Raw genomic sequence first — 25,014 nt, forward strand, 5'->3', positions numbered from 1 at the left:
AATTAATTTTTTTAAAACGTATATTTAACAGGAATCTCAAATCAGTTAACCTGGAATTTTTGTTTGCATGACAACTAATATCTGATAGAATGAATTCTATTTCAATGATGCTACTAATTAATTTGGAGACACTTTGGTGCAGTCTTTATCAAATTTTTTTTAAACAAGAAAAACCGAGAATCTTATTGAGGTCCAACAAACCCTCCAAATCCTAACAAGTTTTCCTGATTGCTCCTCAAATCAGGATGGGGGGGGGGGGGGGAGAATGTGTGTGTGTGTGTGTGTGTGTGTGTGTGTGTGTGTGTGTGTGTGTGTGTGTGTGTGTGTGTGTTATTCTTGCAGATTCCTCAGGCTACAAAGAGAAATACAGATGCTATCTTTCACTTTTAGAAGAAAAGGAAAACTATCAGGATAAATCTTACTTTCTTCCTTTTATCATGATTACCTGAAAGAAAAGTACAAAGACATTCTTCCCAGAAAGAACTATTAGGTAGCCAGTAGTAGAATATAGACTATTCTCTATAAGAGGTCAGTTCTAGGATTGGTATAAAACTGACTCTAGAGTCAAGATTTCAGGTCAAATCCCAGTTCTTATACCTCCTTTCTATGAAACCCAGGAAGTGTCTCAGCTTTTTTTTTCTACACACAAAGAGGAGGTTATTCTATATGGCACTCTAAATCTTGATCTACAGACCTGTGATCCAAGTGCAGCTGAACTTGCTATACCCATCTGATTTGACCCAACCTCCAATGGCCTCTGAAATTTGGGTCAAAATTTTTTTTTGGAGGGGAGGGAGTAAAACTCTTACTAGTCTCTAGACAGTAGACAAATGCTTGTTTTCTTTTTTGATTTTAGCCTGATGAAAAAAGATAGGTGGAGGGAGGAAAGAAGGGGAAAGGGAATAAGTATTTACACCTATTATGTACTAGGATCTCTGCTAAACTCTTTCTACAAATATTATCTCACTTGATTCTCACAACAACCCTGTAAGATGGGTGCTGTTATTATCCCTATTTTATAGCAGAGGAAATTGAAACATATAGAGACTCAGAGCCTGGGACTGGATTTGAATCCAGCCTCACAGGTCTATCTATTCTACTGCTACCATTATAGTATAATCCCAAGCATTGAGCCCAGATTCTCATTCTAGTCTTGTGATTAAACTAATTCAAATTTCCCACAGCACATAGAGTGCTTCAGTTTCTTCATCTATGAAATGGGAATACTAATCCCTACAAAGGAATAGACCCAACCTCACAAAATGTCACAAAGATAACACGGGATGGATATACAGATCTTAATAGGTAAAGAAACAGAAAACGGCAAGGCATCAATCATTACCATCATCACTATTATCGTCATCACAAAGACTGCATGCTATATATGGAGTTGAGAGGAGATTAAAGTCCCCGTGTCTCACCCTACAAGCCATGTGGTCCTACTTCTCCATCCCTCAGGCTACACTCTAAGATGATAAGTTTTGGATAAGTGGTCCAACTGCTATGGAAAGGGAGTTACTTCCATCACCAAACTTACAAGTGTGGACCACTGAAATGTACAATGAGCATTAAAGGCCTCCCTCAATGCTTCCGTATGGAGCAGAGATGCTCCTAGTCTCAGCAGAGCACAGGCTCTGGCAGGTTGGTTTCAAGTATAGACCTGAGGAAGGACAGCAATATCTATAGTTGAAAGACCAGCCCATCTCTATATTCAGAGGAACTCATCGAGAGATTCACCACAGGCAATGGATTTTCTAGCTACATCAACACTACTACTAGCTTACAACTACTGAGTTATGAAAAGATTGAACTATCTAGATGAGGAAGTCCTCATACTGGTAAAGAGATCCTTACGTTGCTAAGCTCAGCATTCAGCGTAGCTCAGTGGAATAAACATCAGAACAATATCAAAAAGCTCATCAGTTCTGACCCCAACTAGTTTGGTTTCTTTGAGAAAGTTACTGTACCTCTCAGTTTTCAAATATGAAAATTGGGCATAATAATCCTTGCTCTGCCTACATCCCAGGTTCTTGTGAAGTTTGACTGACATCATGTATATAAAAGTACTTTTTAAATTTAAGGTGTTTAGGAGCAGCTATGGAACAGTGGATAGAGCACTGATTGACCTTGGAATCAAGAGAACCTGAGTTCAAATCTGACTTCAGACATTTAATACTTCCTAGCTATATGAGCCTGGGCAAGTCACTTAGTTCCAATTATCTTGAATTAAAAAAAAAAAAAGTTAAATTTTAAAGTGTTTTATGTACATAATCATTACTATTATTAAAACCATTTTGGAACACACATGTGAATTTTCCCCAGGAAAGATCTGAGAGTGTCACAAAAATGACTTCTCTTGCTAGATGAAAAAGAATGTGTGTGCTTTCTAGGGCTTCTAGGGCTTTACTATGTGACCACTGACCCAGTTTCCTCACCTGTGAAATGGGGTTAAAAAAAATAAACCCACACACTAATCTAACTCAAAAGACTTGTGAGGAAAGTGTTTTGCACATCTTCCAGCATTTATATTCCAGGCAATATGAAATAATGTATAGAGAACTAGGAAGACCTGGGATGAAGTCTGGTCACCGTCACATTCTGGCTGTGAGAACTTCAAGGTCCTAGGCAATTCTCTAAGACAACAGATTGCAGATCTCTACACCGATGAAATCACAGATTCAGACCAATTTAAAGCAGGCTGAGTTTTCAAAGTTGTATAAAGATGTGTGGTCATAAACAGGTCAAAAATGTGTATGTGTGTGTGTTAAGGTTAACTGTGTAGCATTATCCCAGTTTCATTATTGTGGTGGAATTTAAAAAAACAAACAACCTCTCCCCCCAAAAAGAAATACTGTTTGAAATAAGGGGTTGGGGGCAGCTAGGGGGCGCAGTGGATAGAGCACCAACCTTGAATTCAGGAGGACCTGAGTTCAAATCTGGTCTCAGACACTTAACACTTCCTAGCTGTGTGACCCTGGGCAAGTCACTTAACGCCAGCCTCAGGGAAAAAAAAAAAAAAAAAAAGAAATAAATAAGGGGTGATTACTAGGGCTTATACAAGATTGGGTTAGAGCTACTTCAGACATGTGATCATCAGCAAGTTACCCGACCTTTTAAAGCCTTAGTTTCTTCATCTATTAATGAGGACTAAAACTCCTTATACTACACCTGCCTCACAGGACTATGTCAAAGTATCTTATAAGCAAATCTCAAAGCACTATATAAATATGAGTTAGTTCCACAGAAATTTTTTGTGTAATAATACTTGTTTTGAAAGGTTTTAGCTCCATAGAATTAAATGTCTCTTCTTCTTTTTTTTTTTAATCTAAAAGGAAGTTAATTCTGGGTTAATGTTTAGAGAGCTCCAGACTAGTTGGGAACAAAAAAGGGAAAGTTGACATGGTTGGTAGTTGGTTTTTAATTCTTCATGTATTGGAGACAATTTCTCAACTGCCCCTTTTAACAAGAGAACTTACAACAGGATCAATCAACCCTCCCAGTACCTTAGACAGAGCCAAATAAAGACACTCAGAAGAATAAAGAGATTTTTAAGCTTGATCTACTTGGCTCTGATTTTCCGGTCTATCCCCAGGCATAAGGAAACAAACGTAAAATATTTAAACCTGCGTACTAAAATTCAAGTAATTAATATTTCATGGACAAAACTACAGATAGCATCTCAATGTGTTTATGCATAGGTGCATACATACCATATTGAAGAATATGGGAGTTTGGGGTGGAAATTATTGCCCAGCAGGGCGAAAAGCCTGATAAAAGAGGAGACAAGGATGCTCAGAGCTGTCTACCACTGCTCAGTACTTCCATATGGAGCTGCACGGATAATAAAGATTTTTCTTCTTAATGAATGCAACTTTACTCTTCCTCTGTGTATAGTACACACACATTAAAAAATGGATGAAATGAGTGGGTCTGAAAGGAGACATGGAGATATTTTTTTTCCTGCTGTCTTGGATGAAGGACTGGAGTCAGTTGTCCTTGCTGATAATCTGGAGAGGGACCACCAGGGTTGAGCATATACTTCTGCCTCCAAATTCATTCTGGCCTAGACCTCCTTTCTGGTAACTCTGCCTGCTGTTGTATGGCATGCTTCCAGTATGGACTGTAGCCCATTAACTGGATGAGACCAGCAAACATGTCCAGAACCAAAGAGGGGGTAGTGAGGAGGAGAGAAAAATCAATGCTCCATCTAATTTGGCTTCATCTAATTTGCATGGCTCTTAGAATATAGATTTAACTTATAAAAGCAATTAACCCTTAACATCAAGAACATTACCCCAAATCAAAAAACAGGTCATACTTACTAGCAATAAATATGCTAACAAATCTCAACAAGAACACTCACCTTGTTTCCCCATCGTCTTCCCTTAAAACGATCATCCATTGCCAAAATAGATAAAATATCCTCCATCTTTATCTCGGATACACTGAAATAAGAAGAATACCTCAGACTGAATTTTCTTTTTACCCAAAAGACAGCTTATGGAATAAAAATGGCCTATTTTATTTCAAGGTAATTGAACTCAAGAAAAAAGAAAAGCAGATATTTTGTTAAGAAAGAATTCCAAAGGAAGAAGGACCACTGCATTATTTTGTGGTTTGATGCCCAAGGCAGAATTACAGGAAAACACTATGTCTTCTCAGCTAAACTTAAAAAAAAAAAAAAAAAAAAAAAAAAAAAAAAAAAGAGTAGCATTTAAGCTTTTGGAATTGTTTCATTATTTCCTAATATGAAATAAATATTTATTGGCTCCATATTGTCTTAGATGGAAGGAAGTGGGACCATAGAGATGTAAAGAGAGCTTGCAAGTTTCCCTATTCTCCAGAAGTGGTTATATTTCACTGAGAATTCCAAAATGAAGTATTTTAATACAGCTTGTCTATATCATTGATATTCTGGAAAAGATAATTACTGAGGAAAGAAACAAATTGCATGCTGCAAGAAAAAGCCTCCACCTACATAAAAACTCTTTATTTTGTCAAGTAATATATTCACTGCTCCTGTCCTTTCAATTGTTAAGCAGACCAAAAGTCAAACTATCTCATCAATCCTTGGGTGTAACTGAAAAGATGGCAGGAGTTGTGGGCAAATAGCTAAAATGAGCCTTATCTAGGGGGAAAAAAGGGATGTTTTGCTGGGCTCTCCTTCAGAAACAAGGGCAACACTGTTAGACTTGCCAAGCAATGCAAAGTCTGGTCCAGAAAGTTGAAATTTCATCCAACTCTTCAGCTCAGTCACAGCCTCAGAATATACAAGGCAAGCAGAGCAGACAGTGTTGCTGCTAATTAGCTGGGTAAATCACCTCACTTCTCCAGGCCTCAGTTTCTCTCTCTTCATAATGATGACGGCCCAAATGATTTCCAAAATCCTTTCCAGCTCTAAATCCTATGAACCTTTCTTTCTCCACACATATACCAAGCAGAAAATAGAGAGTTGGAGAAAATTCCTTTCCCAGAAAGAGATAAGAAAAAAAGGGATCTGGGGGAGGGAAATGGATCACAAAAGGACAACTGATTTTTTTGTGATGTTGTTGTTTTTTGTTTTTGAAAAATATAACAGCAAATTAAAACATGAATGGCAACCTGTACTGTGAAAGAAGACAAGTCTTCCCTTCCCCCTAAAGGTTACTCTGACACAGCTATGAATGAAAACGTCAAGTCTTTGACAGTGATTTGCCTGAAATGTGTCATCTCTTTCCTTCAACAACCTCTACCTCTTCCCAAACATACTCCTCTGTCTCTCTCGGCATCCTGCCAGCTCACAACTCAACAGAGTTTACGGCAGGAAGAGTCAGAGAGGGTAGTGAGAACAGGCAAAGGTAGTGAGAACAGGCAAATGGGGCACACAGGGGTGATGTTGATAACTTCATGGAGAAGCCATTTTAAAAAAAATAAGTTATGAGGGACACCTTCATATGAGAAAGAAATGATGCAAATTCTGTTGAGCTGCCTCCACATTGCCCTTGGAATGCTGTGGAAATAAAAGACAGAAGCCAAGCTCCCTCTCTGACACATGCTTCCATCCTGGACTTTTTCCCCCTTTAGAAGAAAGAGGAAAGACACAAATGTAATAGAAACAGAAAGTGCAATCAAATAAATATTGAAGGGAAGCTGGGAGTAGGGGATGTGGGAAGAAGGGGGAAGGGATAGGGAGTGGAGGGGCAGTTAGGCAATCAAAACCCTCCAAATTGTGACTAAGTGATAGACAGAGTGATGTATATAGTTTTCCTAACTGTGATGGGCCATTGATTGTTTCTGAGCAAGAAAGGACTTCTAGACCATTGGCTTGAATGTAGCAAAGTCTAAATGCCTTTAGATGAATAAAAGTTGAAAATGAACCTGAGTGATTTACAGTTTAAAGAGCTCTCCTTCCTATTTCTAAGAAATCTTTTCTTCTGAGGAACAAAGAGAATCTGCTCTGATTATTTATAGTTCTAGCCACCGAGCTGGATCACCCCCACCTTCCCATGAAAAGAGATAAATAAATAAATTCAGGGAACTGTCTGGTGCCTGATCTAAGAAATACATGTTTTGATGAAGCATTTACATTTTAATAAATCAGTGATGACTTTCATTAGAAACACATTTAAAGGGGAGGAGGGAAAAAGTTAAGAAGTTGGCAAATTCAAAGAAGTCGAAAGGATGCAGGAGCAAAGTTATCAGCATTTAGACAGAAGAGGCAGAGGCCCAGTGCACCTGTCTTTTGCCCTGTATGCTAAATTAAATTGTCAGGATTAGCTCCACAATGCTCCGTTTATGAAGGCAGGCAGCAATTTGTTGTGATGGCCCTTGCTGCTGGGAGCCTCAGCCTGCCTTTCTGAATCTTCTCCATGATTCATCAGCCATTCCAGCATCCTGCTGCCTGGTTCTCCCATGTGTGCACACAAACATAAGCACACTTCTTCAATGGACTTGGGAGTGTGCAAGATTCCTGAAAACAAGAGTCCCCTTTCTGCCATCATCCACTAACTAGTTCTTACTTAGTTGAAATTTCTCATGCTGATCGTCAAAGGGACCTATGTGTAAAGGCAGGGGTATGTAGTACAAAGGATACTGGACAAGCAATAGAGGATCAGGGCTCAAATCCCAGCTTAAACATAGTGTATGACTGCAAGTTACTGATCTTTTCTATGCATTAGTTTACTCATCAATGAAATGGTGACACTATCCTATCTATGTGAGAATGTTGTTTTAAGAAAAACATTTTATAAACCTTAAAGTGCTACAGAATTTGCACTACAATAATTTTTACAATACAGAGAAATATTATCTTACTCCCAAAATGGAGGCAGCAAGTTCAATAAATAGTTATTTTATGTACTAAATTTTGTATGTAACATTTCCCCAGTACCTGGACTTTCTGGTAAGGGCAATAACATCTATAACAGAAAAAGTCTCCTTAAATAAATATCATAAGTCTTTCCATATCCCTTTAGAGACCTAATATTAAACTTATCTATTAGCCTAGTAATATTTTCTGTGTATTCTTATGTACAAAAATATTTATAACAGTTCTTTTTGTGGTTGCAAAGAATTAGAAATTGAGAGGATAGCCCCTTACTTGAGAATGGCTAAAAAAGTTATGGTATATAATTGTGATGGAATACTACATTGTATTATAAGAAATGACACAGGGATAATTGCAGAAAAATCTGGGAAAATTTACATGACCTGATACAAAATGAAGTAAGCAGAACCAGGAGAACAATGTATCCAGGAAAAGTAATATTATAATGATAATAAGAAAAACTTAGCAATTCTGATAAATACAAGAATTCTAAAGGAGTGATGATGAAAAATGCTATCTACCTCTAGATAGAGAATTGATTGACTTTGAGCAGATTCAAATATAATTTTGCTTGTTTATTTGTTTTTCTCTTTATTTTTCTTACTTTTCCCTGCCACACAACATAGTTAATGTGAAAATATGTATTTTGCATGACTTCATATATATGATGGATGTAGTGTTTCTTGCCTTCTCAATTGGTAGAGGGATAGAATTTAGAACTGGAAATAAAAATTCAAAAAGAATGTTAAAATAAATTTTAATGAGAAAAAAATTTCCTATGCTTACCCTCTCCAACAAACTAAATTAACTACAGCATAAGGAGTTTTTCTGTTTAAAAAATGCTACAAATTAAATAAATGTGCTGGAGTTTGTTTTTTGGGGAAAAAAAAAAAAGTGTTACCAGGGATGACAGTTACTGTCATTATCATTTGCTACCGATTTTTCCCCTTTTTTTGTATTTACATTGTGTTCCAAAAAACTCCACATCAAATGGGATTAATAAAGGAATGTGGAAAACACTGTCATCAGACAATTTCAATTTGACTCTAAAATGACAAAGGAAGATGTTGAGAGATTGGCAGGAGAAAGAGAGACAGATAGAAAGACAGACAAGGACACATGGAGAGAGGGAGAGGGACAGAGAAAAAGAGAGTGAAGTGCATCGAGGAAAATGAAGTCTACTGAGTCATCAGGAGGGAGTAGGAACATGAATGTGCAGGCTCGGATCATAGTCAGGATAGAATTGTGGAATCAAAGTGTCTCTCCTTACATAATAATTGCCAAAGAATGAGAACTTAATTTATGCTTATGGGTGAGGAGAACAAAAATGTATGAAATACAGAACCTCTCTACAAATAAGCAGCAGCAGTGTGAGAGTAGCAGGTCCACTAGATTTGGATTTAGGGAACCTGAGTTCTAATCCTGACTCTGTTACTTACTACCTGCAGGGGTTGTGGGCAGATCATTCTATCTCCTGAAGCTTCAGCTTCATCATCTATAAAATTAGGAAGGTTGACAAGGAAATGGTCTCTAAATCCTATAATCCTAAATCTGTAATAGAAAAGAGACTCCAAAGGTTCTACAAAAGTCTAACAAAGCAAGAGAAGAGACAATTGGGGCAGTAACTTGGCCATTATAAGTGTACAATAAAAACTTCCATTCCTAATTCATTGATTTGGGCTTTTTATTATCTTGTTTTAAAATTAGCAAGTAGGAAGAACAGATTCTCTCAGACTCTGTTAGCACAATAAAGTTGCTTCAGCACTGGTTGAGTGGCTGGACTCAAAGTATAGATCTGAGTGGTTTGATAATCCATTTTGAAGAATATCTCCAATAAAGAATCAGACAGATGTATTCTTGGCTCCTTGCTTTTTACATCTTTTAATATCTTTTAACATCTTTTTAAGGGGCTGCTAGATGGAGTAGTGGATAGAGACTGAACCTGGATTTGTCTCTGAGTTCAAATGCAGCCTCAGCTACGTACTACGTCCTAGCTGTGTGACCCTGGGCAAGTCACATAACCTCAGATGCCTGGGGGCAGAGGGACGGACAATGACTTGGGCAAAAGCACAGAGAGCAACTTTACCAAATCTATAGGTAACACAAAGCTAGCACATTTGACAACAAAGTTAAGATTCAAAAAGATCTTGACAGTCCTGACTGTACAATCCAATGTCCTTTTCTTAGTACTTGTTCTTCTTGATTGCTCTGCAACATTGGACACTATTAAATACCCCCCTCCCTCTTTGTAGATATTCTTTTCCTTTTGGTTTTGATAACACTGATTTATCATTTGATCTCCTGCAACGTGCTCACTCTCATTTGCAGGACTAGCATCCATATCTTGTTCCTTCTGTTTGGGTGTACCTCAAGGCATTGTCCGTGGTCCAATATTGTTATTTCTACTTCCACAACATTTCTTGAATCCATCCTTGTAGCTCTTTATTCATTGCTACCATATTTATTCAGACTTTCATCGGCTCAAGTCTAGATTTAATAATAGTCACCTAATTGGTTTCCCTGCTGAAAATCTCTCCCAATTCCAAATAGTTATCCATAGAGCTGGCAAAATGATTTTCCTCAAGTATAGGTCTAGTTATGTCACTTCCTCCTACTCAATAAAGTCCAGTGGCTCTCTCACTGATAAAATTAAATGAACTATCATTTAAAGCTCTTTATAACCTGCTCCAAACTACTTTTCCAATCTTGATCAGTAGTTTTTCAATCATGTCCAACTCCAAATGATCCCCTGGCAAAGATACCAGAATGATTTGCCATTTCCTTCTTCTAGGTCACTTTACAGACAAGGAAACTGAGGCACCCAGAGTCAAGTGACTTGCCCAGGGCTACATAGCTAGTATTTGAGGACAAAGTTGAATTCAGGAAGATTTATCTTAATTCTAGGCCTCATACTCAATCCACTGCACCATCTAACTGCTCTAAACTATGTTTCCAATCTTCTTCTACTCTACAGTCCATTCAAACAAGCCTTCTTACTCTTCCTTATCCAGGACACTTTGTCTGCCATCCTGATGTCTCTGTACTGCCTGTCTCCCTCTGCTTGGAACACATTCCCTCTGCAATTATATTTCTGGGAATCACTAGCTTTCTTTATTTCTCAAGTTAAATGCTACCTTCTGGCTGCAGCCTATCCTGGTAGCCCAGATGCCCACATCCTGTCCTCTATCAAAACCACTTTCTATCTAGTTTGTATTTATCCATATGCCTAAATCTCCCCCATCTCCCCCACAAGGCTGTATGTGATCTTTTCACTTTTGTTTTTCTATCTCCTGAGAATAGCGTGGGGATTGGTATATAGCAAGAGATCTTTAATATTATGTTTGTTGATCAACTATTGATCAAAAAGAAAATTTAATAGGGATGAATGTAAATGCTGGTGGTAAACATTTGTGTTATAACAAACGACTTCACAAGTATGAGATTAAGGGAGCATGGTTAGACAATCATCAGAAAGCAATTTTGGGTTTTAATAGGCTACAATCTCAACATGAATCAATGGTGTAATATGATTGTCAGGAAAGCTAATGTACTTTAATGCATATTATGACAAGCATAATTAGACCATGGACTGTAATAATTCCACTGTTCTCTTCCTTAACAGTGTTCCATTGAGCTCCAGGTACTCTACTATTGGACATTTCTAAGCTGGACGGTATGCACATGAAGGCCACAGCATGGTAAAGAACTTTGGGCTCATGACATATGAGGACTAGTTGAAGGAACTGGGATATTTAGCCTGGAGAAAATGGGGGAGGACAGGATAGGAAAGCTGTTTTATGTATTTGAAGGGTTAGCTCCTGGAAGAAAGATGAGACTTTTCCAACTTGGCCCCAGAGGAAAGAATTAGCAGTAGTGCAGATGGAAGTTGTAGGGAAGCAAATTTTGACTTGAGTAAAGAAAAGCTTCCCAGCAAGGTGAGCTATTTCAACGTGTGAGGGACTGTCTGGTGATGACGGCAGTTTTTCTTTCACTGGAAATCTCTGTGCCAAAGACACATGACCCTTGACTGGCTATGTTATAGAAAGGTTTCTTATTCAGGTGTAGGTTGGAAGGTCTTGGATGAGGTCCCTTTCCACTCTGAGATTCTGTAATTTTATCACATTTTTCGAATTTTAGTGAAATGAAATCAAAATAAAATCACAAAGAAAGCATTGCTTCACAAACTATATCTGTCACAAATGAAATTAAGGGTTACTTCTCTGCTTCTTGAGGATCGCATATCTCCTAGAAATTGTATGTAGACAATACAGTGCTCTGTAAACAATTGGCACTTAATAAGTATTTGTTGAATATAAATCTGTCTTTAAAAGTTTGATATCTAATTCTAGTAAATAGGAAAGCTCTTCCAGGGTAGGACCAAAAGCCAAGTAAAGAAGTCCCCATTAGACTTCATACAGCATTTTCTTTTGTGCCTCTCTAAGGCATATAATGTCCAGTGCACAAAGTACCCTATTAAATGATGAGCTCCATGAAGACACACACCATGTCTATCTACACTATCTATCTCCAAAGCCTAGTATAAAAATGCATAAAGTACAAAAATAGATATAAAGTAAAACTTCCAAAATGAGGGTTTTCATGCTTATTCCCTACATCTTACCCTAGATCAGCTCTCTAATCTCATCCTGTTTGGATGTTGCTACTCAGATTTACAACGTCATTGGTTCTTCTGAGGACTTTTTAGAAGAGAGAAATATGAAGTAGGTGATAGAGCAAGCTGCAATGGAGACATGGATCTGATGGGGATGAGAGAGCTGTTTTACTAGTAGAAGAAACTAAATGCAGACCTTTGTTTCTTGAAGAAAACTAAGCGCAATAGATCATTCCATCACCTAGCCTTGTATTCAATAAAAACTGTCTTACAGTGAAGATATTACAAGTTTTAGTTTTTGCCACTGGCTATTCTGGGACTCATTTAGGGATCACAAGGGTTAATGGTTCATCATCAGCCTTACAAGGCCCATCCACTGGAAAATGCGACAGAAAGTTAATTAGCTGAGATCAGCCGAAATCTCGTTCAGGTTTCTGACTCACTTGATTTTGTGAGAAGCCAACGAGTTGACATATTCTGCCTCCGAAGGAGCCAAAATGAGCAGGCTGCTCCCATGGCAGCCAATCCGGGCGGTTCTCCCAATCCGGTGGATGTATTCTGCAGGTGAAGATGGAGCATTGTACTAAAAAGGGAAACAAAAATGAGGGAATTCACAGATCAAGGCATTGGCATTAATTGGAAGTGCAATACCCCTTACCTGCCTCCAGGTATCCCAAGAATTAAATCCTGGGGCTGTGGTTACTCTAAGACAATCATAAGAAGAAATCACTCAACCCTGAAACTTCAGGCCTCATTGGAAATAACAGGGTTCTGACATGCAAACACAGATACTGGCCAAGTTTCAGATAAACGAGACATTTTCTTGTCCCAATATCTTCCTTTTAATTTTATTTCTCCACAGGCTTCCCTCATCATTTTCCCATTCACATCCTTTCACAGAGATAGTCAACCAGAATGAAAATATAAGCACAAGGGTAAATTTCTCCAGTCAAGTCACATGACCTTGGCCTATTTCCTTGGCAATGAGGCAGAAAAGGGTACAGGGCAGTCTAGAGGAAGAAAAAGCCTAATGCTCCAAAAGTACCCTAATCCCACAGAGTCCATTAGAGAATACAATGCCTCATAATGGATATGTGGATTATGTGGATGTCTCTGGAGGTATTAGTATTCCATACTCAGATACCATTTTTCCCTAGGTAGATTAGATTTGTGTTATATCCTTTTTAGCTAGATCATAAAACTGATGAAAAGCTGCTCTTGATAAAGTGAAAGAGGACTCAAGTTTGAATTCTGGAGCCACTAGTTAAAAGCTGTAGAATCTCAGGTAAATTATCTAACCTCTCTGTCTCTTTGCTCAGTTATAATATGGGCATCATACTTATCACAGGGATGTTTTTTGGGAAAGTGCTTAGCAAGTCCTAAAGTACCTTATTTTGGTCCATACCGATGATTTCACAGGTCTAGGGAATTTCCAGTGCTAGGACTACCTTGGAGATGCAGAGAACCAACTCATCTGCAACTTAAAGCCTTCTATTGGTGTAACTTGCCCATAGTAAGTATGTGTCAAAGGTAGGCCTTGAACACTGGTTTTCCTCTCTCTAAGCCCAGTCTTGTCCAGTTGTTTATCTACTCTTTGTCATAAAGCTCATAAATGCAAATTCCCTTTTTTATTTGAATATCTAAATTGGTGTCAGAACCCCAGCCTCTGGCAAAAACAGGATAGAATACAACATACTGGACTTATATGCAAAGACTTTTATCAGTGATAGGGACTGGATTTGTGAATAGATTTCAATGACATAGGAATTCCCTGATGAGTAAAATCATTGCACTGATGTAGGTCAGCACCTTTGGAGTTACCTGGAACCCAGAAGTTTGAGTGGCTTGCCAGGAGCTACACAAGCCAGTATAGAGAACTTCCGAGCTGAGGTTTTCCTGACTTTAGCCAGCTCTTTCTCTGCTATACTATGCTATATTATCTCTGCCAATGAGTCTTTTTATTGGGTAAAATGATCAAGAGTTAAACTGTATGTTATTTCTACCTTTTTATTCCTTGAGTGAACATTTCTTGACAAGAAACCAAATAGAAGAATATCAAACTGACTATAATACATGGAAGGCCAGGCGTCTCAAACTAATCAATTGTCAGCAGTTTAGAAGCCTTGAATTGATCAATTTGTTGCACGTGTTTGGCCAAGTGTACTTTAAAATTAGCCTTGCCCCCTGTCTTCTGGACAAAAGAAACAATCAATTTAGTCTTAAAGTGATCATCTGGGAAGAGTAGGTTAGTGTTCTTTCCACAGTCAAATAATGCTATTAAAATGTGAATAAACCATGACTAATATAAACAAGGCACATTTCTCCTGGCTCATAGAAACGGTTTAAAAAATACCATTCAACATCCTAACAAAAAGAAACAAAACAAAACAAAAGCCACCATATTCTAGTGCTAACACCTGTACCCTCTGGCAAAGCTTCTAGTAGCTAGAAGTATGTGTAAGATGCTGTCAGGAACTTAATTGCTCCCTGCAGGTCAATGTACATGGACACAGCTCTCAGGACAGCTGAGCTATCTCCTTCTGGACACAATGAGGCCTCCCGGGGACCTGGATAATTCACGTAGCTTTCTTTCAGGCTGCAGGGACTATATCTTTGTTGAAACTTTAGTTTCTGACACACATTAGCCTGGAAGCCGGAGAGCCTGCCACCTCCCTTACCTGATTGTATATTCTATCTGTTTTGTTGCAGCCAAAAGGTAGGCTAAGTAAAGGAAAGATGTCAAGAGAACTGTGTTGATAAGTCTGGTTACTGACTGGTTACCCAGGCAACACCCAAGAGGGTAATAATAATTATTCTACTTAGGAATGAAGGATCTATATGTGATTATACAGTATTACCTCATGCCCACACCATAAGAATTGAAAAATTACCTGAACAATCCATGTGACCTGAGGGAGATCTAAGCCCCGAGCTGCAACGTCCTTTAAAATAGAAAAGAACACAGTTAAAGAAAAGATAGTTACAGAAAATAGTGGCAGACCAGCCAGGAACTACTTGCCTGAAGGAACAAAGACAGAATGTGGAGAATGCAGTTTCCAATGTCTTCTACCCAAGAGAAAACTGCCAACTAATTATCAGATACGTCATATTATAACAATATCTCATCTATATAAATAGCACTTTATGTTTTGTAAAGAGTTCTCTCATTTTTTTTTTTTTTCATTCAGTCCTTACAGCAAATTGGTGAGGTAAGTAGGACAGGGATATGATGCCCATCACATGCCTACTAACACCATCCAACATAGTTCTTTCATAGGATTTTATTTTATTTTTCCTCTCAAAAGCATTTTATTTTTTCCAATTACATGTAAGGATAGTTTTCAACATTCATTTTTCTAAGAGTTTGAGTTCCACATTTTTTCTCCCTCCCTCCTCATATTCCCCCCTCCTATAGCTAAACTCGTTAAAAAAAGGTCATGTACAGTAAGTGCCTCCACTCTCCCTTCTTTCATTCTTTTCTTAACCTATTATAACATCATAATAATTATAATTCCCCTCAAATGCTCCATCTTCAAAGGCACAAGAGATCTCTTTTTTTTGAAGTTAAAGTTTTCCATTTTACCTCTGACTTTAGGGGAGAGCTGTAGAAATGTTTTAGAGAATCCAGTTGATTAGCCTCTGGCCTCAGAGGGCAGAGAAGCAGCAAGCCATGCACTGACACATCTGACAGCTTAATTAAAATACAGGCCAAACCTGTTAGTCACTTGAAATGTTCTATTGAGAGTCCCCCAAACTTTGAAGAGAAGACTTATTCTGTCTTCCAGCTGGCCCTCTAAAAGCATCCCAGAGAGCAAGAATTTCTGTACCTTTCCATCTTTAGCCAGCTTGTTAAGGAGATTAGGCTATAGGGTTATGCAATTCTATTACAATACTTACTTTCTAGCAGGTACTGCTAGGTTCAGAGAATCACTTAAAAACTGTAAGTATCTGGAAGTGACTAAAGGACCAAGCCCAGGATATGGACTCCTAGGCTCTTTCTTGCATTTACATAGAATTGCCATTGACAAGGCATCAGGTTCTGATGCCTTCCACCAGCTTCAACCAGAACACATGACAGGATGTTTTTTTTTAAGTTGGTGGCAAAACTGCATTTATTAAATAAGCAGAAACCTAATATACTAAAACTGTGTCAACCACCCACTGAAGTGTTTTCATAAAACTCCCACACATGCTAAAGAGCTGAAGGCTGATGTTACTGAGCTGACGGCCTTTTGAGAGCACAATTTAGAGTTTGGCACTATCTGAAGAAGAGCAGGAATTGCTTTCTATACCAACCATGGTTGATGTCTTTAAGAAACTGACGGGCTCTTAAATCTGCTAAGCTCTTGTTAAGAAATGATTTATTTTATTTAACTGCTCTTCCACAGGAGATGCGTGTAGACAATGGGCTGCCTGTTCCTTTCAGACAAGCTTTGTAAAAAATTTAATGCTCATCATTTTAGTAAATTCACTGAGAAACAGATAAAACTCTAAAATAGCACCTGATGTTCGTGAAACTCACTCAAAGTACAAACAAAATGGAATGATAAATTATGAAGGATCCCGGTAGTCTTTCAGTAATTCAAAGTTTTAAAACCCAATCACAGTTTTATTTGTGGACAATTAGACAAGATTCACCTGATTAATTTTCTACTGATGTTATCTTTTGCCAATGGAAAATGACGTTTTTGAATTATACCAAATGTTTCCTCTAGTCCCTGACCAAACTGTTTCTCCTTACTTCATAGAATCTATGGCATGGTATATGAAAAGGGAACCAAGAAACATGAGGTCTGTGCGAGTTAATTAACCTAAGCTTAAGTTTTGTCAGGTCTGTTAAAAAAAAAAAAAAAGTGGGGGAGAACACTTACTTTGCCTACCTACAAAGGTTATAAAGATCAAGGAGATAATGTATGCAAAAATCTTTTGAAAGTCCTAAAGCACTATATTAATGTAAAATATCACTTTAATGATGGTTGCAATATTTCAAGTGAGGCCAAATATAGTACACTAGCAACAAAGCCCTACCTTAAACCATCCCCCAAATACATTCTCACCAACCATATCTCACACACATGAGGGACCCACACATGTCCTCCTTTATTTGGCTCATACTGCAGAACTGTAGTGACCATATTTACCTTTTCAGAGCCTAGGAGTAGGCTGCAACCAGTTTAACGGGGCAATCACGATGCCTATTAAATGCCTGAATGGATGCAACCCTGTGACTCAGCAAAGGTGTTTAGTGCCTTGCTTGTCCCTTAGAACTTAGAATCCTCTCCTCCAGTTCCACTCATGCAATCTAATTAGGGCAAAAGAATTGCTCAAGTCAGTTCTGAAAGACACTCAATGGTGAGGTCTTGAAGGCCCTAGCTTGACAATTGGCTGCCTCTATGAGACCTAGGAGTACAGATGGAAGGCAGCTTGCTCAGGTGCCAACCTGTCAGTTGGATTAAAATGACTCATTTATTTACCCAAGAACCTCACAAAGTGCTTTAACTAACAGGGAGAGGGGGCCTGCCGACTCTCTGAGTGAGGGACGGAGAGAACTCGCCTCTGACGCCTTCCCGGCCTGCCAAAAGTCATTATTGCCGAGTGTGGAAAGCCATCAGCAGGGTACAGGCCCCCGTTGTCCAGGTGACAGATTGGGCTGCGTAATCAGAGGAGGAAGGAGAGAGTGCAGAAACTGTCAGAGGCGAGAGCTCTTGGCTGGAGCCGCCAAAAAACTGGCAACATGAGTTAGCGTGACTGAGTAAACAACAAACGATCTCCAAGTGATCTTTCCATTTAAAAAAATAACATGAAGAAGATGAACTTTGTTTAAAAGATACATCCTCGAGAAGGGTGAGGGAAAACTTAAAGCAGTTTGGAGGAGGGAATTTTCCATTCTTCAGCATCCCCTTCACCCCTTATGATCACCTCCTTTGTCTTCCTGACTATTTGGCATCGCGGAAATATACCAGTAGGAGAGGAAATAAGAATCAGGCAGACACCAAAAGGTGCATCAGGCAAAGGAAATCATGAAGCTAGAAGAAAACAGGGCAGATTAGCAGATTATTTGACTGTCTTTCCTAAAAGAACCATGTGCTCTGGGCAGCAAGGAAAATTGATTTATAACCAATCAGCCAGAATGAGATTATTACTCTCCGCTCTTTGGGAAAAGGGTTACTGTTTTTTCATGCACATCAAGGACAATCAGAGAAAGCCACATATGAGCAGGCAAAGTTAATTGTGGGCCTTAAGGATAGAGAGTTTGGAAACATCATTTCTGGATCACTCTCTCAAGGTCTTGTTTCTCTCTTCTCTCTCTTTTTATCTTTTTATTTCATAAATTTGAAAGTTTTATTTTTCAAAAAAGTTTTCCTCTTTCACTTTATTATTATTTTTTTATTTATGCCCAATTACTTTGTCTTATCTCTTGGGCTCTTCAATTTCATGTTGGAGAGTGGGAACTTTAAAATGCTTCTTTTCTGCCAATCCCCATGTACACAGTGAATGTAGAACTACTACTAGTTTCAATTTGTCCAGCACCGAAAATTACCTTGACAAATGCCTATGGACAGTCTATTTATTGATTGGCAGCTCCTTCCAATCAAGGGGAGGACAACCCTTTCATTTGCCCTTCATCTTTTTCTCATTACTTATGTACATACATATTTCACCTTATTAGATCACAAGCTCTTTGAGGACAAGGTTCACATAATTTTTAAATCTCTGTATCCTCAGCATCTAGCAATGCCTTAGTGCACATGTTGTTGTTATTCAGTCATGTCCATGGGGTTTTCTTGATAAAGATACTGAGGTGGTTTGCAACATTCTTCTCTAGTATGTACCTGTTTTACAGATGATAAACTGAGGCAAACAGGGTTCAGTGACTTGCCTAGGGTCACAGAGCAAGGAAGTATCTGAGGCCAGGCTTGAACTCAGACCTTCCTGACTCTGGACTCTTGATACCACCACCTAGCTACCCCCAGTAGAAGCTTAATAAACATGTTAGATTTAACTCAATATCAACTTTAAGTAGTAAGTACCACTGTGGGTAAAGAGCTATAATAGGCTCCAAAAGAATTACATGGAATTATATCAGAAAGGTCCCTGATTTCATAGAATCAGACAAAACACTAAGAAACTTAAATTAGTTTATAAATCCCTTAGAGGAAGACACTCCATTGCTTTTCTTCTTTGCACTCCTAACATCTTATATAATGTCTTGAACATAGCATACAGGATGCTGCATGAACCTAAATGAATTATTACTGCATTCAAAGAACAGTGAAAATTCTTTCAGTATGAATAACACAGACCCACATGGACACACACATGCTTATTCTGACAGGAGAGGAGATGCTATTGTAACCTTTGGTGGTTACATAATTCCCAAATCTTTGTAGAGTCACCCACTCTTGAGACATTTTGAGACTCTTGGGGTAATAAAATAAAATGCCAAGAGGAATAATATGGGGGGGTGGCATGGGGAGGAGAAGGAGGACAAAGAACAATTAAAGACACGCTTCCTCTTTATCAAAAGAAGCCAATTCTCCATCTGCCTTGTCCTGACGTGGCTCTCGTTCCTCATTAACACTAAGGAGGCTCCTGGAGAGCATTCAGATAGCCTGGCAAGCAACAGGCTGCTTAAAAGGAAGCAGGGTGACAATTCCTCCTCCTAACCCTGGCATGATCTATGGCAATGTGGCAAGTGTGCCCTGCAGATCTCGGGTACCAGAAGCTTCAGGTTAAACAAACAAATATGTTAGGTGAGACAGCAGGGACACTGGATAAAAAACACAATCATTTATTACGGCACAACTCGGGTTTAAACCCTGGCTTAGCAACTGACAAATATGGAGCTCTCCATAACCAGGACAAGGTGTCCATCAGTAAGCTGCATTTCAGAGTGAAGGTTAAGAGTGGCAGGATAGTGATTCTAGGACTATCTGGGTCACACTATAAACAGAACATATTAACATAGCCATGAAATTAGCCCGAGCCTTAGATATTAGGGAAATGAGAGGCCGCAATAAAACTATTTTTAATGTAGTGTCACTATTCCTCAAATGAAATTCTATCCTGGTGCCTCATCCTAGGGCATAGAGATGATTTTAGGTCCTTAAAGATCAATCAGCCCCAGCAGGAAAGGTTTTAGGTATGGGGTCCTAGAACAGGTTCTATGTGTTGTACAAAGACTAGTCTAACTTAAAGTAGGAGAGATTAATGATTAGTTTGGCTAAAGATTGAAGAATTTTTAAGCCCTTATGGCTAAATTTTTTACCTGCAAGGGCTTTTAAAACTCATACATTACAGAGGGATTCTGATTTCACTTCTGGAATCATTACAAAATTCCAGCTCCTTGAAGTATAACTGACATACAAGAAATACCAGGGCTGTGGGCCATACTTAGTTAAACCAATGATGCTCTCTAACTTTGGCTACAATTGTTGCTATGCCACACAGACAAGAGTGAGAAAGAATAAAATTTGGTGGCTTAGGACAAAGTTTGTGATGATGGCAGTAGTTTTGAACCTTTTGCAAAGCTGCTTTAGCACGCACCAAGTACTGCTCATAACCAAGGGAGCCCAGAGAAATCATCATATGCTCTTGACCCCAGCTGAGAATTTCATTTCAGAAGTAATGATCTTTCCTTCCATGTGGAGTTACTAAAAAAACTATCTGAACCTTGACTACTTGTAGCTTTCTTTGAGACTTGCTGCTCACTCATACCCACAAAGCACAGCAGCATTTGCATACTTAAAAAAAGAGACACTTTCCAAGGAATGATTTTGCAACTTATTCAACCTTCCAGTACTGTTAAAGACAGAATTGAAATATCCTATAGTTGGTGTGACCTACTTACAGCCTTTAAAACTTCAAAACAAGGTAACCCACTGCTTTTTAGTTTTGATATAGGCAGTACACAACACTGCCCACTCCTCAAGATACTTTAGTGTATGTGAGCAGCATATCCGCAAGAGCAGCAAATATATCAATTTTAGCATCTTGGTGTAGTGGGGAAAATGCTGAATTTAGAATCAGGATATCTGTATGAAATGTGGTCTTTAAATGTTTCCAAATGATATAAGAACAAATGACTATTGATACAACCATTTGTAGGGGTAGAGGAAGAAATATGGATTTGGAATCTGGAAACTTCACTTCAAATCTTAGTTCTGACACTAGATATGTAACAATAGGCTCTGAGCCTCAGCTTTCTCAACTGTAAGATGAAAATAATTCTTGTCATCTATTTTACAGAACTTCTGTGAAGAAAGTGCTATTGAAACAAAGAAACAAAAAAATCAGAAAACAGATTTTGGCATTTGTCCTCTCAACACTGAGTTTCCTGAATTATGTCTATGCTATTCATAGAATTTAAGTTTTCTTTTTTGGTCAAGACCCTAAATTATTTGGAACTGTCTTCATCCCTCTAGATCAGGTCTATCCATGGATAGATTTCAGGAAATCTGTAAAATATGGATGGCAAAAAAAATTATAGCTTTTTTTCATTAACCTCTAACTGAAATTTTGCATTTCTTTCATTTATGAATTAAAAAGAAAGAAAAGAACACCACCCTATTATCCTGACAAAAGATTCAAAGACTTGATCATGTTGCAATAGGAGTCCAGATCACAAAAAAGGTCCCCATGTGAGAATATATATATATATATATATATTTTTTTTTTTTTAAATATGAGCCCTTATCATTATGACTTGATGGACTCCCTACTTTTGCAAAACTGGGCATGAACCCATTAGAGAGGCTGTATAATATAGTGGATAGAGCATTGAACTTGGATTCAGGAGTACATGGGTTTCCTACCTGACCCAGACACTTATTAACTGTGCAATCACAGGCAAGTCACTTACTCTCTCAGGCTTAGTTGGATTGAGGGGTTGGATTCTATGACCTCTAAGGTCCCTTCCAACTCTAAATCTATGATCTATGATCTGTGACGGCAACATGCCAGGATAGCAGAGACACAGCTACTCTGACTGGCATCTGGCTACAGTTCCTCTGATTATAAGTGTCAACTCTGCTTACTGTGATAAATAGAATTAGTGGGTCATTAGGCAAGTCTTTTATTTGACAATACAGGTTATATGTGCACCCTAAGAAAACAAAAGTTCATTCACAAACTTTAAGTAAAATAATTGAGAAAGAAGACAATTCTAATTCAATTTAAGAGAACAATGATTTCCCTTAAAACTGTAATTAATTGTACTGAACACAGACTAGAAAGTTATCAGTGTGATAAGTTTCTCCATGTTCCTACCCAGCATTTGTTGACTAGATTCACTATATACTGTGCAATACAACTGAATTTCATTACTGTGCATACAGAGACTACTCAAATAATCAATTGAGGATTAAAGTTGTATTCTCCAAGATATGTAATCAGAGAAGTCTATTTTGGTCTTAGGAGAGTATAAGTACATCTCTGGAGAGCATGAAGCATGGAAGGTATAGGTTCTTCAGTCTTAGACTAGCACAAGGGAGATGCACATTAAACAGGTCAGATACTATACTGGAAGGAGTAGTCATCCAAAATTGCTAAGATTGAGGCTGAATGAACTGGCCCTGAAAATTGCAGGGCAAATGATAGTTTAATAAAATAGCAAATCAAATCTGCCCAACTGCATCTATTTTCCTTTAAGGAAAGATGTGCAGAAACAAGCAGAGTAATTTCAGACCTGGAAAGAGTTTCTCAGCTCTAATTACTCCCGATAGCTATAATTTACAAGTTTTCGGTGAGTAGAAATCGCCAAGATTCACACATTTTCAGACCAACAGCTGCCACTATTAGAGAGCAAATAGCCCAGCCCTCCACACTGTTGTAGCAAGCTATGTGTAGGCACTGGCAGGCCACAAATCAGTATTACAGGAAAGCCTTCAACACAGAGGGGCCAGGAGTAGCCCCTCTCCCAGTAGGGCTGATGAAAGTACAAAATGTCAAGACCCTCCCCTTGTCCCCAAAACCCAATCTCTCCTTGCCTTCCCCAGGCAATAGCAAAAAATACATACCGTACAAAGCAAGATGCCTGATTTGGATTGTGAGAATTCCTGAAAAACTGCTGTTCTTTCCTATAAAACAGAATTACAGGTTCTTATTTTCAGTTGTGCAATTTTTTCTCATGTTCTCCAACTTTCTAGTTTTCTGTCCATTTTAAGACACAGAAGGCCTCTGCCATGAGAAAAGGAAAAGAACCTCCAAGATCCCACAGTAGGAAGACAATTAAAGTTTTATCAGAGAGGAAAAAGATAACAAAAAAATTAGGGAGTAAGTTATCAGTGGAAAAAGTAAAACGCATTCACTTAAGAATCTGCTTATTAATCAAAGATAACACAAGATTCTCAAGCTTTGGGTTGAATATTAATTTTTTTCTCCCCATTGCCTCCTCCCTCAAAAAAAGTACTCATTAGCATGATCTTAATAGCAATATACTCTAATAAATACATTCCTGAAAATATAGGCCAAAACAAAAAATAAGATTGGAAACCTTATGTGCAGATCAGAAAACTTATCAGAGAGAAGGGTTGTTCTTGTTCCAGTCTGTCACTGACTTAGCTGGATAGTCTTAAGTCCTTCTTTCTCTCTAACCTGTTTTCTCACTTACAACACAAGGGCTTTGAGTTAGATGCTTTCTAAGATCTATTCATCTGGAAGTTTATGAATCCTTGAGCATAGTAACCGCTCAGAAATTACTCTGAATATGGGTTTTAATGTAGTGACTTCTAACTTGTAACTGGAGACTAGCAAGGTCAGATTTATTGTAATTCTGAATATGGGTTTTAATGTAGTGACTTCTAACTTGTAACTGGAGACTAGCAAGGTCAGATTTATTGTAAGACATTTGAAAAATCCACATGTGCAAAGTGTTGTCATTCTGACCTTTATTTAGCAAACATGGTTTCTGTAGGCTGAAATGAATAAGGTTTTATATATAATAATTATTATTATATATACATATAAATTTATATTTATATATTATATATAACTACTATTATATATGCTATTATATATATATATATAACTATTATTATCTTTTTCAAATGTATGTTTATATGGCATAGGAATTAATAAAATAGAAATTTATTTAAAAGCACTATTGGATTCTGTCCTTTTTTTTGGTGGTACACTACTATCATTTGTGAGGGGTTCCCAATTAGTTTTAACATTAAAAAAGGATCGATTTTTAAAAGAAGGGTCCAAAAAAAAAAAAAAAGTTGGGGACTAGTTGATTAGTACAGAACACTTCCTTTCCCTTATTTATTCCCTTGAAGGATGACTTTTGTTGGTGTTCAAGACAGACTTCTGAGCAATCAGGGCTATGTCCATCTGCCGGGGGGAAAGATGGGGGGTGGGGAGGAGGTCTAAGTAAAAAGCAGCATCTCTTCTAAGCTCCACAGGAATGCAACAGTCTCTGGCAACACATTTCTCTAACACCTGAGAGGGAAAATGATGCACAGAGATCCAGAAGCTGCTCAGCTTTTTGATTTGGGCCTGATCTCCTTGGACTTTCTTTGTGCCATAGCTGCCTTAAACACTAATGAATCTCAAGCCTGGACTAAGAATGTCCATCCTATTCACTCATCAAAATCCCAGCATACACTTTATAAAGGTTAAAGATTCAGACACTAGGCAAGAAAAAAATAGCATTATTTATTGCCCATGCAAAGAGATTTTTAGATCTAGAAGGGGCTATGGAGACCACCCAGCTCAACCTTCTCATTTTATAGATGGGCAGGCCTCAGGTCTCAACAGGTAAAGTAACTTGGCCAAGCTCCCAGTGGGAGTTGGCGACAGAAAATCGGACTAGAATTTGAGGGTCTTGATTTCCAGTTTAATTCTTTCAACTAAAATCATACACAGCAAACTTTTAAAAAATTAAGTGGAGCACAGTCCCATCAGTCACATAGTCAACAAGCATTACTAAGCAGTTATTATCTGCCAGACATTGTGCTAAGCACTGGGGATATGAAGAAAAGCAAAAAAAAAAAAAAAGAATACACTATATTCTACTTGAAACCACAATCTTAAATCCTAAAAGAGTTTATAAGAATTGGTGCTATGTTATCTAGACTTATATAAAATTTAGTGA

At 38.1% G+C, this 25,014-nt stretch overlaps 1 protein-coding gene across 5 annotated transcripts in view; it reads right to left on the reverse strand.

The window, feature by feature from the left end:
- DDX31 (DEAD-box helicase 31) overlaps positions 1-25,014 on the reverse strand; it is a 98,873-nt gene that overhangs the window by 34,529 nt on the left and 39,330 nt on the right. For all 5 annotated transcript variants that reach the window (XR_012486897.1, XM_074293976.1, XM_074293975.1 and 2 more), the window contains 4 exons: positions 22,937-22,996; positions 14,810-14,860; positions 12,362-12,501; positions 4,364-4,445 (listed from right to left, as the gene is read on the reverse strand). Coding sequence is in view for 4 of the 5 variants with exons in the window: in XM_074293976.1 (XP_074150077.1) it covers positions 4,364-4,445; positions 12,362-12,501; positions 14,810-14,860; positions 22,937-22,996 (333 nt within the window). In the remaining variant the exon portion in view is untranslated. The remainder of the gene's footprint in view (positions 1-4,363; positions 4,446-12,361; positions 12,502-14,809; positions 14,861-22,936; positions 22,997-25,014) is intronic.

This window comes from Sminthopsis crassicaudata, chromosome 2 (assembly GCF_048593235.1).
Source record: "Sminthopsis crassicaudata isolate SCR6 chromosome 2, ASM4859323v1, whole genome shotgun sequence".
Lineage (NCBI taxonomy): Eukaryota > Metazoa > Chordata > Mammalia > Dasyuromorphia > Dasyuridae > Sminthopsis > Sminthopsis crassicaudata.